At 45.8% G+C, this 13,092-nt stretch overlaps 1 protein-coding gene across 3 annotated transcripts; it reads left to right on the forward strand.

Annotated features, from left to right (window-relative positions):
• Positions 1 to 1,295: 1,295 nt before the first annotated feature.
• p2ry1 (purinergic receptor P2Y1) lies at positions 1,296 to 11,676 on the forward strand. 3 transcript variants are annotated; one of them, XM_057839247.1, is made up of 2 exons: positions 1,296 to 1,319; positions 9,946 to 11,676. In XM_057839247.1, exon 2 carries the CDS (start codon positions 9,979 to 9,981, stop codon positions 11,038 to 11,040), a length of 1,062 nt encoding a protein of 353 aa, XP_057695230.1. In that variant the 5' UTR covers positions 1,296 to 1,319; positions 9,946 to 9,978; the 3' UTR covers positions 11,041 to 11,676. The 3 variants fall into 3 exon arrangements, with proteins under 3 accessions (XP_057695230.1, XP_057695229.1, XP_057695228.1); XM_057839246.1 differs by lacking the exon at positions 1,296 to 1,319 and adding an exon at positions 5,340 to 5,557; XM_057839245.1 differs by lacking the exon at positions 1,296 to 1,319 and adding an exon at positions 6,921 to 7,178.
• The last annotated feature ends 1,416 nt before the right edge of the window (positions 11,677 to 13,092 follow it).

The following is a 13,092-nucleotide window of genomic DNA, read 5'->3' on the forward strand; positions in this document are numbered from 1 at the left end:
CGAGTATGTGGCTATGGCCTTGGCCTTGCTGAACAACTCTCTGAAATTGTAATATTTGGGTGGAACTCCTGACATTTCTGGGACATACGAAGGTGGAGGAGACTTGTGTGCTGTTGTGGCTTGTTTGTGGCAGACAAGGTGACAGGAAGCATTCAACCTGAGAATAGTCCAGCTATCCGGCTCAGATGTGGCTTGGGCCATCAAAACCATTGGTATCCGAGGATCAATGGGATGCCATATGATTGCAGAGGGTGAAGTTGAATGGCCTCGTAGTGGTTGCCAGCCATTTGGATCAGAGGGGTTTAAATAGTGACTTTTCCCAAGTGGTGACTGTCCAGAGCATTGGCTGGCACTGGAAAGGGAAAAGGAAAGCAGTCCAAACCCAGGTGCTGTGTGAGCTCCTCGTCCATTACGTTGGCATCAAAGCCACTGTCCATGGATTTGGCAGTGGTGTGGGAATCATCATGGAGTAACAGCTTGTCATAGAATGGTGTTCTCTTAGTAGCAAAAGTTTGTGTAGAGGTACAGTATATTACACTACTAGTAATTCCTAGTAAGTCTTTTGCTGTCCACAGTAAAGGTAGATTTGGCTCTGTCAAATCTGGTGCGACCCAGTTGCATTGGTTCTTCGTCTGTATTCAGGGGCCTGGTTGGCAGCGAAGACGGGAGATTCAATGTAGCTCGGCGATGCCAGTTAAGTTCCCTATGCCATTCCCTCAGGCGGCAACCGAGTCTTGTCGCGAGACCAATCATTTGGTCAAGACCGTTGGGCTCATCTCGGGAAGCTAGTTCATCTTTAATTCACTTATTGAGTGCGGAGCGAAATACATCCTGCTGTGCCTCATCACATAACAGTTCTTAGCAGCAAGCGATGTAAACGTCACAAAAAACTCAGCTATGCTACGAGAACCCTGTTTACGTGAAGAGGCATTTAACCGCTTCTCTTCCTCGGACTGGGTGATCAGGCTCTTCATCTCCTCTGTAAACATAAGAGTATGAAGCACCAATGGGCAATGGTATTTCCCATTCTGCCATGGCCCACGAAAATGCAGCGCAACAGCTAATGAGGTAAGCAACCTTAGCATGGTCAGTGGAATAAGATGAAAGCTTTTGTTTGAATACTATTGAGCAATAAAGAAGGAGGGCAGGACATGTACCTAAGTTGCCATCATAAAGGGGTGGTGTCATCACATAATGCTCTTTCATAACTCCAGTGGTGTGCAGGAGGGCTGCAGAGGTAGATTGGGACTTTGAAGCTGGCCTCGGATGGTCAAGAAAGCAGTTGACAGTTCACTTACTCTGTCGATTATGAAGGACAGGTGAGCTCTTAGCTTCCAGGCCTTCTGTTTGCTGAATCAGATTGTACTGTCGTGAGGTGCGGATGTCATTGACACAATCGCAAACACTGGTCTAACCATGAGAAATGTCTTTAATGACTGTGGTATCCCTGGTAAAAGTTTCTTTAGAATTCTAGAAAGACAATATGTTGTAAAATTTTATATTCCACTGATACAATTCAAGAGTTGGCAAAACTGGTTTCCTAAATCCACCATTCACAGAAGATAAGAGAGAACACACAATAATCCAAATACAAGACTGCTCATCAAACAAGAGTTAGGGCCCAAGTACACCAGATGCTAAGAGAGAACACACAATAATCCAAATACAAGACTGCTCATCAAACAAGAGTTAGGGCCCAAGTACACCAGATGCATGATCGTTACGGTTCCGGTCCGACTCCGGTAAAAAACGGCGCCGGAGCCAATCCGTTCCCATTATATCCTATTGTTCAACGTATACCAGCCACGTCAGTGCTCCGGATTGCCCGGGGACTATCTCCAGCGTGCTGCAGCCCGCCGGATGGTATAGGCTCTTTTCTATTTTTGCCGGACACGCATCCGACAAAATGGGCGGAGCTGGGCTTGGACGTAACAGCCCAGTTGCTTATTCACAGTTTAAACACCAGCGAACATGGACGAAGAACGTTTCGTCATGGAGGTGGAAAGTCACAAAGTGATATATGATGCAGCAGATCATTATTATAAGGACAGCATTAAAAGCGAAGCTGCAAGGTGTCCTATTATGTGTGTTTTTCTGGCAATGATATCAAACACACGATGTGCTGACAACTTTGAGCGAAAAAAAAAAAAGTGGCGTATCTGGAAGTGGTTCCACTGCAGAAATTCTCGTGCCAGGCGCGCACACAACGGTTTGTATACAGAGTCGAGGGGGGAAAAGTACGAAAGAGAGTAAAGAGACACACACAAGTTTAGACCTGGTGGTCTATTCAAGACGTTTCTCTTTCTTTCCTACATTTTACTTGACTTTTCATTGAACAACCAACAGTTTGCGCTTGGCACAGGAATCTGCAGGGTTGAGACACCAATTCCAAGTACGGTGTTTTATAGTTCATGTAGTATATAATTCGCTATCCATTTTATAAATATTACAGATTATTTAACAGTTGTTTATAACAGCTCTATCAGATGTTATGTGCTATAAATTCTAAATGTGCACAAAGATATAAACCCACCGACACAACCAAGGGCAAAATAGGGCTCCACCCCCCTACCTCCCGCACACGAAGCCCTGATCTCAACATGATGCAGTCAATCTGGAATTAAGAGACAGACATAACTAAAATATCAATATGCAAATTAAGAAAGAATGTGCTCTCTCTCTGCTTCTCTGATGAGTATAGACTCCGTGTGGTTTTCGTTGTTTTAAATGGCACATTATAGCGCGCGATCACGCGAGAGCTCACGGGGGGGACGCATTTGGCGGACCGCAGCCGTGCGCAGCTGGTAAGATTTGCCTGTTTTTGACGTACTGCGTGGTACGCAGTCAACACTGAACCGGACCGGAACCGCAACGATCATGCATCTGGTGTACTTGGGCCCTTAGACTTGTATTGTAATTTGTAAATGGCTATTTTTATAGGTTTACACAAACTAGTTTTACACAATTTCCCAACTGTTTGTTTACCTATTTCAATCATGAAAAATATAAATGTTCACAATTTAAAACAAGTCAATCGAAACAGTCAATCGAAAGTGAGCATTATAACCAGGGGTGCACATAATTTTTTCGCCCAGGTTCTCAGAGGAGGACCTGGAGATGTGACTTGGTCCTCATTGAGCTTGAGAGCCGACCTGCCTGATGCGATAAATTTATGACTGTTAGGTTTTGTGTTTGTTTTCTCCTAGTGTGACTTGTCCCTGTGATTGCCCATTGATTTCACCTGATGTGCCTTCTCCTAGACTATCCTCCTGTGCTCAGCTGTTCCTTGTTGTCTCGTTACCCCTTGTCTGCTTGTGTGTATATAAGCTCCCATTTTCTGTTCACTCCTTTGTTGCGTCATTGTCTATGTCAATGTCCGTCTTCACCAAAGTCAAGTCCGTTCCACGCCCTCGTGTACCAGTCCCTCTGCTTAAGTAAGTTTTGTTTGAACATTGCCTTTTGAGCCATAGCCCTTTTGTTTGTACTTTGTGATTTTGTTAGTTATCATTAAAAGGTTTTTTTTAGTTCACTGCCACCTGCCTCGCTGCATTTTTTGTTTCCCTGCATTTGGGTCCATACAACCTGCCTGCCTGCTCATTCCTGACAGAATGACGCAACGAATCCTGGACCCAGCGGGAAAGATTCATTTTCGGCCACCGCGCCGACACCCTCAAACCACCCACAGACCACAACACATTTTTTTGGATTCTGATTTTTCAGACTTTGAGGAGGATCACAATTTATATGACCTCCTCTATTCTGATTCTGACTCCGACCCAGATTTTTTTTCCATGCCCTTTTCTTCACCCTCTCAGTTTTTTTCAGGCCTCCCTCATTCCATACCACCCAGTCTGTCCAAGAACCCTGTCCAAAAGCCTCGGCGATCTCATCCACGCCGACGTCGTGGGCACGTCTTGACTGCTCGGCTTCCCGAGGCTCCCCGCAGTCAAGTTCCTCCCGCACCGGTTCCCCGCAGTCAAGTTCCTCCCGCGCCGGTTCCCCGCAGTCAAGTTCCTCCCGCGCCGGCTCCCCGCAGTCAAGTTCCTCCCGCGCCGGCTCCCCGCAGTCAAGTTCCTCCCGCGCCGGCTCCCCGCAGTCAAGTTCCTCCCGCGCCGGCTCCCCGCAGTCAAGTTCCTCCCGCGCCGGCTCCCCGCAGTCAAGTTCCTCCCGCGCCGGCTCCCCGCAGTCATGTGGCTCCCGCGCCGGCTCCCCGCAGTCATGTGGCTCCCGCGCCGGCTCCCCGCAGTCAAGTGGGTCCCGCGCCGACTCCCCGCAGTCAAGTGGCTCCCGCGCCGACTCCCCGCAGTCAAGGGCCACCCACGCCGACTCCCCGCAGTCTTGTGCTCCGCTGGCGGGACAGCAGCGGAGTCGCAGGAGTCTGCTGGCGGGACAGCAGCGGAGTCGCAGGAGACTGCTGGCGGGACAGCAGCGGGGTCGCAGGAGACTGCTGGCGGAACAGCAGCGGGGTCGCAGGAGACTGCTGGCGGAACAGCAGCGGGGTCGCAGGAGACTGCTGGCGGAACAGCAGCGGGGTCGCAGGAGACTGCTGGCGGAACAGCAGCGGGGTCGCAGGAGACTGCTGGCGGAACAGCAGCGGGGTCGCAGGAGACTGCTGGCGGAACAGCAGCGGAGTCGCAGGAGACTGCTGGCGGAACAGCAGCGGAGTCGCAGGAGACTGCTGGCGGAACAGCAGCGGAGTCGCAGGAGACTGCTGGCGGGAGCACAAGACTGCGGGGAGTCGGCGCGGGTGGCCCTTGACTGCGGGGAGTCGGCGCGGGAGCCACTTGACTGCGGGGAGTCGGCGCGCTGTTCCGCCAGCAGTCTCCTGCGACCCCTCTGCTGTTCCGCCAGCAGTCTCCTGCGACTCCGCTGCTGTCCCGCCAGCAGTCTCCTGCGACTCCGCTGCTGTCCCGCCAGCAGACTCCTGCGACTCCGCTGCTGTCCCGCCAGCAGACGACTCCGCTGCTGTCCCGCCAGCAGACGACACCGCTGCTGTCCCGCCAGCAGACGACACCGCTGCTGTCCCGCCAGCAGACGCCGAAGTTCCTGGCCCTCGCCCCGACGATGCTGCTCCCCGCTTCTTGCCACAGCTTGGCGGCATGAAGGACCGAGCACTGCCTCGTCTGGGACGCCCACCTGATGGACCCTTGCGGTCAACCCATGTCCGGCGTCCTGGACGCCCGCCTGACTGGCCCTGACGGGCTGGTGTTGCTCCCTCCCCCGAGCAACCTTCTGACTTTTTGTTTCTTCAGGACGTCTGGGATCCGTCCCTTGAGGGGGGGGGGTACTGTTAGGTTTTGTGTTTGTTTTCTCCTAGTGTGACTTGTCCCTGTGATTGCCCATTGATTTCACCTGATGTGCCTTCTCCTAGACTATCCTCCTGTGCTCAGCTGTTCCTTGTTGTCTCGTTACCCCTTGTCTGCTTGTGTGTATATAAGCTCCCATTTTCTGTTCACTCCTTTGTTGCGTCATTGTCTATGTCAATGTCTATGTCTATGTCCGTCTTCACCAAAGTCAAGTCCGTTCCACGCCCTCGTGTACCAGTCCCTCTGCTTAAGTAAGTTTTGTTTGAACATTGCCTTTTGAGCCATAGCCCTTTTGTTTGTACTTTGTGATTTTGTTAGTTATCATTAAAAGGTTTTTTTTAGTTCACTGCCACCTGCCTCGCTTTATTTTTTGTTTCCCTGCATTTGGGTCCATACAACCTGCCTGCCTGCTCATTCCTGACAATGACAAGCTTTACTTAGAGCCAATTAACTTTAATTAATTATATTAACAATTAATGCTTGATTAACATTAACTGGCACAACAAAATTGGCATTACTTTGAAGTGAAATGTAAAGAAACAAACATAAAAGCACCAATTCAAAATAAAGGGCATTATGCGGCTCCCACATTAACTCAAAGCCTTTTTAAAAGTGGGATGTCCTCCTCATAAGACCTCATTGAACGTGCATGTTTAGCTTTGTAAAATGCGAGCAAAAACACGTTTGTCAGTGCATGTCGCTGTTCATTACCTTTATTCCGCGACTTGTCCATAGGGCGAGTGGGGTCATGTCTTACATCGATAGTTTGCTTAATTGCCACATGCTCTGTTTTTTTTCGTGCTTTTCAAAGTTTGGATGGCTGAAATTCTTTGACCCTACATAAAATGCGCTGCTCTTATTAACGACATTGGGATTCTCACGGCAAATGTTGCACCACATTTCCATGCGAGCAGCATTTGCTTCTAGCCATGGTACCTCCTGTAGCCACTTTTCAGCAAAAGTCCTTTTTTTCGGTAGCTCCGGTGACGTCTCTGTTGTCTGTCTGTCTTTTGATGGGGGTGGGGGAACACGGAAGTAATTACTCAGTGTGCCCTGCCTCTTCGACATTTTGAGAAGTTATTTTCTCGTGTCCGCCGCAAATACAGTGGTCAGCCATCGGTACGCAAAAGCGTATGGAAGCCATTGAGGGCCAGCGCGTTTGTCTACGTCCAGTACGCATGCGGACCACTTATGTGCACCCCTGATTATAACTGTGTTAAGGCAGAATTTGTTACAGTGGAAATCATTAGATGGTGCAGATGTAACTAATGTTGTAAACTAATTCAACTCTATACCCGAAATATTATTATCTTTTTTTAAATGTCTCGTTTTTAACCACCCCCAAAATGCAATGCAACACACACTGTAGGCCCCTAACAGTATTCAAAGGTATCTGGGATATGAGATATTATGATGATGAGGGATCAGCCAATAAGCTCTGCTCATTTCACAGCATCGAGTTCAGTAACAGGAGAAGGAGGTGCGTCTAGGAAGCCTGTCAGTGGTTTTCATGCGCCTCCCCTCTCTCTCTCTCTCTCCCTCTCCCTCTCTCTCTCTCTCTCATTCATGCCAACGCCTGCAGCTGTCTCTTTCTGTTGCTCAGTCCCACCACCACCGCCGTCTTGGTGCTGGCCACCTTCCACTTTCACGCAAAAGCGCCCCCCACACGTAACTGACTTTCACACGCACACACAAACACGCACACTACCTCGGGTGCGCCAGCCTGGGCAAGGTTGAAAGTGCGCAACTTTTTCAAACGTCTTAGCGGACCAAACGGAAACACCTGCCTCAGCCTTGGTGTTTTTTTTTATTTTTATTTTTCATTATCTCCAAAGTGCGAATAGGAATGTGGGCTACAAGTAGAGCTGAGTGGTGAGTACACTATGTGTGTGTGTGTGGGTGTGCTTATGTGTGAATGATTGTTTTACAAATGTAAACTTTGTGCACAACTACAGTACTTGTGCATGTGCATGCAATAAAGGTATTCAGCTGTTGTGTCATATGCTGCACATATAAAGATTATGGTGCAGTAATATACTCGAGTGATCATATGGTTTCATGCTGCAGGAAAAAAGGTTCCAGGTTCGAATGAGGTGCCCTTGAACAGAACAACATCAATTGGGTGCTGGAAAAGTCCTTGCTTAATGTGTGTGCACTGTGTTGAACTGAATCTAGAGGGGGGTAAAATGTGTCTACATGATAATTCATGCCTCAAAAATATAGAAATATACGAAGAGTATGGTGTAGTAAATGAGCTAAAACAACATATTGGGCAAGTGGTTTGGACAGCAAGTCAAAGGTTCTCTGGACAAAAGTTTGACTCCTCAACACTGACAGCTGAGGGTCAGTGAGAGAGCAATTGGGTTCTGTGCATATCCAATATGTATGTGTCTAACATGGCTAACTGTATCTTGAGGAACAGAAATTGATGTTAATAGGAAAAAACAAATTTAAGGAAAACACAATGTATTAACACTGCTCTTTCGTAGAAAAAAAAGAGCATTCAAATATTACTTCAGTCCCTTTTGTGTCAAATTGATATTTAAATTAAGACTAATCTGAATTTAAATTTATATAGTACATATATATGTATATAAAAAAATCACAAAGGTGCATGGTACCTACTCACCTTTGCCAAAAATCTGATGATTGCAGGCACTGTTTGCAGTTAGCTGGGGGATCTAAGGATACTGAGTTTTCCATATGGAGGACATAAACCACTACTTTCACTCATCGGTGAAGAAAACCCTCAGGTTATTATTTGAGGATTAACATTTAACAAAGAATAGACATGATACGATATCTGACATCATTGACTTTTAGCGTTAAACGTTGCAGCGTTATATATTCAGGAATTTCACACAAAATGTCTCTCCTAAATGAGTAAAATGAAGAGTCGAGACCGTTGTTCTCCTCCATGTTTGGTATTGGTAGAATGTCTCTATTGACAAACGAATGTACAAGTTAATTAAAAAAAAAAAAAAAAGGATGATTAACTCAATGGCTGCCATTGACGGCGATAGAAGTCCAGTCCATTTCAAATGGGAGGGGCTGGCAATGAATGATCGCTGGTAAACCTCCTGATCCAAAGAGATGAAATGTCTATCGCCATCAATAGTGGTGAATGATTTGCGTTTAAGATTGATTATAAAGGATTAATTGAATATATACTGACGTAATGAGGGATGAAAAAATGTAGGCCAAAACCTGGTTTGAACCAACAGAGGCACTGTTAATTTTGTCCTAACTATAGTTTGGAGACTAATAAAGATCGTTTGACATTTGTAGCTACATCCAAGCAACCAGCCGTGGGAAAAGGAGCTAAGAACACCCCAACCTCCAAATTTTCATCTAGAAATTCATAGATTGTCAAGAATTTGATGGGTTGTGTGGATTCAATTGTTGATCAATGCTGTCTTGAGGCATTTGAGACAAAATTAAGTGCAGCACTTGGCTGCAACCCGCAGAGTTAGTATTGATTACATCTCAACAAGGTTGCTGTCTACAGACGTAAACATCAGCTAAGGAAAATTTGGTTACATCCACATACACTGGCACGAAAATGGTAGTTCATTTATTTTTGCCCGATATGACACTGTCAAGGAACAGGCACTCATAAGATCCAAGAAGAGTACCGTATCTCTATCCTCCTGTAAAATTGTGAAAATCAAGCCGATTCTTTGCTCAAAAATACAGTGGGCCTCACCACTGAATGTGCTGAAAGTACGCCCTGCTGAACTGTCAATCAAATATCACTTCAACAACCTAGAATCATGGATGCTACGTCATCCACAATTTTGTAACGTCTTCATATGCTCAGTAATATTATCGCCACAAAAACGTAGAGCAGGCAATTCAACTTAACGCAGTAAGTCCTTTGGTGACAGAATTATATTTCCATACTCTGGCAAAAGGGCACACTCCAGCGACTGTGCCAGTAAGAAGCCCAGATTACCTTTTTGCTATTCCATCTTTCTCAGCGTGACGTGAGTGCACACTACTGTTTGAGGGAGTATATATTTTTAGGGTGTAAGTGCAGCTAGCTAGATAATTTAACTTTACAATTTCAGAGGATTAACAACAAAACAAATAAAGGACCGTAAATATGACACTAAATTTGACAAAACAATATATGCTTTTTCAGACAAAATCTGTGTTGAGTTAGTAAATGTATTCAATATATTCTAAAATATTAATTTCCAAAGACCACTCTCAGCCCTCTGGACAGTTCAAATGGTGATGTTAAACCAGTAGGTCAATACAGCAGGCAGATGCACACTCATTGCTTTACATGGGTGGTAGTTGTTTTACTCTAGAAGTCTTTTGATAGTTTTCTTGCAAAAATGCTAGATTTTTTTATTGCTGGTGATGCAGTAATTTTACAGCTGGTGGTGTTTTTGTTTTCAATGACCAATGTACAAAAAAATTGGACAAAACTTCTGCGATTCAGACAGACGAGTCGATGCCGGTCAAAAATGTCCCATGTTATTTGAAAATTTCAGTTTGATGTTCTATTTTAACAAATAAGTAAATCTTTGCACGTTTTCCCACAAGTGTCTTAAACATGCATTATGATTTGAGAAACAAATCACTTGATTCCCTTCACAGAGTCTGAAATGTTTTCTTTGACTTCCTCCAGTCAAACGTCAAGCTCTTGCCCCTGACGGACACCATGACCTCTGACCTCAACCTGAGCTCTCTGTTGAATGTGAGCGAGCTGCACAATCACACGCGAGGATGCTCACTCACCAAGACGGGCTTCCAGTTCTACTACCTGCCCACAGTCTACATCATGGTGTTCATCACAGGCCTGGTGGGCAACAGCTTAGCCATCTGGATGTTTGTGTGCCATATGAGGCCATGGAGCAGCATCTCCGTGTACATGTTCAACCTGGCACTGGCTGACTTTTGCTACGTCCTCTCACTGCCCTTCCTAATCTTTTACTATTTCAACAAAACCGATTGGATCTTTGGTGATGTGCTGTGCCGGCTGCAGCGCTTTATCTTCCACGTCAACCTGTACGGCAGCATCCTCTTCCTCACTTGCATCAGCGTGCACCGCTACACGGGCGTAGTGCACCCGCTAAAGTCCTTGGGCCGACTCAAGAAGAAGAATGCTGTCATCACTAGCGCACTAGTGTGGGCTGTGGTGGTCCTTGCAATTTCGCCCATCCTCTACTACTCTCGGACGGGCTCAAAGCGCAACGCCACTACTTGCTACGACACCACCACTGAGGATGAGCTTCCCGGTTACTTCATCTACAGCATGACCTTGACCGTCTTCGGCTTTTGCATCCCATTCATTATCATCTTCTGTTGCTATGGCATGATTGTCAAAGCCTTAATTTACAATGACATGAACAATGCACCCCTACGGCAGAAATCCATCCACCTGGTCATCATTGTACTGGCCGTCTTCGCTGTCTCCTACCTACCTTTCCACGTTATGAAAAACCTGAACATGCGGGCCCGGCTGTACTTCCAGAGCCCAGCCATGTGTGACTTTAATAACCGCGTCTACGCCACTTACCAGGTGACTCGCGGCCTGGCCAGCCTAAACAGCTGCGTGGACCCTATCCTCTACTTCCTGGCCGGTGATACGTTCAGGAGGAAACTGTCACGGGCCACCAGGAAGCCTTCCAAGAAGGGGGACAACGTGTTGCAGTCTAAGAGCGACGAGACTGCGCTCAACAGCCTGGCAGAGTATGTGGAGAACGGAGAGCGGCGGATGTGAAGCCGTCGTTATCTACAGTATTGGATAATAGAAGCACTTTGCAATCCTGGAGGCCATTTTTAACTCTGTGATAAATGATGTGGATACGCTCTCGTGCTGTGTTGTGCACTTGTGTTGTTTTGTGTGATATACCCAGGCCACTATTAAGTACACCTACACAACCTAATGTTTTTGAATGTTTTGCAAGGATTATATCGCAGTTATGTAATTCAAAGAGCTGGTTTGCATCCATCCATCTATTTTCTAAAGCGCTTGTCCATAGTACTGTCATAGGTAGACTGGAGTCTATTTCAGCTGACTTTACACAAAGTGACTGGCTGCCAACTATTTACGGACATGTATAGAGAAACAGCCCTTCACACATACAGATATGGGCAATGTAAAGACTTCACTGAAAATGCATGTTTTGGCATGTGCCAGGTTTTAAATTTGGAAACGCTCGACTGTGAAGGAGACATGCAAATAGTGGATCACAACTGGTCCTGGACCAGTGTCTTTTATTTAAGGGATTAAGGACACATTGGGTTGATGTCTAATTTGATGAGCATAACACATGCAGTATCTCCATTGAAGACCATTTTACAGGAATATATTTAGCTCTTAGACATACAGCTGTGGTCAAAAGTTTACATACACTTGTGAAGAACATAATGTCATGGCTCTCTTGAGTTTCCAGTTATTTCTACAACTCTGATTTTTCTCTGATAGAGTGATTGAAACAGATACTTATTTGTCACAAAAAACATTCATGAAGTTTGGTTCTTTTATGACTTTATTATGGGTGAACAGAAAAAAGTGATCAAATCTGCTGGGGCAAAAATATACATACAGCAGCGCTAATATTTGGTAACATGTCCCTTTGCCATTTTCACTTCAATTAGGCGCTTTTCGTAGCCATCCACAAGCTTCTGACAAGCTTCTGGTTGAATCTTTGACTGCTCCTCTTGACAGAATTGGTGCAGTTCAGTTAAATTTGATGGCTCTCTGACATGGACTTGTTTCTTCAGCATTGTCTACAAGTGCTCAATGGGCTTTAAGTCAGGACTTTGGGAAGGCCATTCGAAAACCTTAATTCTAGCCTGATTTAGCCATTCCATTGCCACTTTTGATGTGTGTTTGGGGTCATTGTCCTGTTGGAACACCCAACTGCGCCCAAGAGCCAATCTACGGGCTGATGACATTAGGTTATCTTGAAGAATTTGAAGGTAATCCTCCTTCTTCATTATCCCATTCACTCTCTGTAAAGCACCAGTTCCATTGGAAGCAAAACAGCCCCACAGCATAATACTACCACCACCGTGCTTGACGGTAGGCATGGTGTACTTAGGGTAAAAGGCCTCACCTTTTCTCCTCCAAACATATTGCTGGGCATTGTGGCCAAACAGCTCGATTTTTGTTTCGTCTGACCACAGAACTTTCCTCCAGAAGGTCTTATCTTTGTCCATGTGATCAGCAGCAAACTTCAGTCGAGCCTTAAGGTGCCGCTTTTGGAGCAAGGGCTTCCTTCTTGCACGGCAGCCTCTCAGTCCATTAAGATGCAAAACACACTTGACTGTGGACACTTATACCTGTGTTCCAGCAGCTTCTAATTCTTGGCAGATCTGCTTTTTGGTGATTCTCGGTTGAATCTTCACCCTCCTGACCAATTTTCTCTCGGCAGCAGGTGATAGCTTGCGTTTTCTTCCTGATCGTGGCAGTGACAAAACAGTGCCATGCACTTTATACTTACAAACAATTGTTTGCACTGTTGCTCTTGTGACCTGCAGCTGCTTTGAAGTGGCTCCAGGTGACTTTCCTGACTTGTTCAAGTCAATGATTCGCTTTTTCAGATCCATGTATGTATATTTTTGACCCAGCAGATTTGATCACTTTTTCTGTTAACCCATAATAAAGTCATAAAAGAACCAAACTTCATGAATGTTTTTTGTGACAAAGAAGTATCTGTTCCAATCACTCTATCGGAGAAAAATCAGAGTTGTAGAAATAACTGGAAACTCAAGAGAGCCATGACATTATGTTCTTCTCAAGTGTATGTAAACTTTTGACCACAAC

The sequence above is a fragment of the Corythoichthys intestinalis genome, chromosome 6 (genome assembly GCF_030265065.1).
Source record: "Corythoichthys intestinalis isolate RoL2023-P3 chromosome 6, ASM3026506v1, whole genome shotgun sequence".
Taxonomy (NCBI): domain Eukaryota; kingdom Metazoa; phylum Chordata; class Actinopteri; order Syngnathiformes; family Syngnathidae; genus Corythoichthys; species Corythoichthys intestinalis.

Coding starts and splice junctions, on each gene's coding strand:
- p2ry1 (XM_057839247.1), top strand. CDS start 9,979: ATGACCTCTGACCTCAACCTGAGCTCTCTGTTGAATGTGAGCGAGCTG.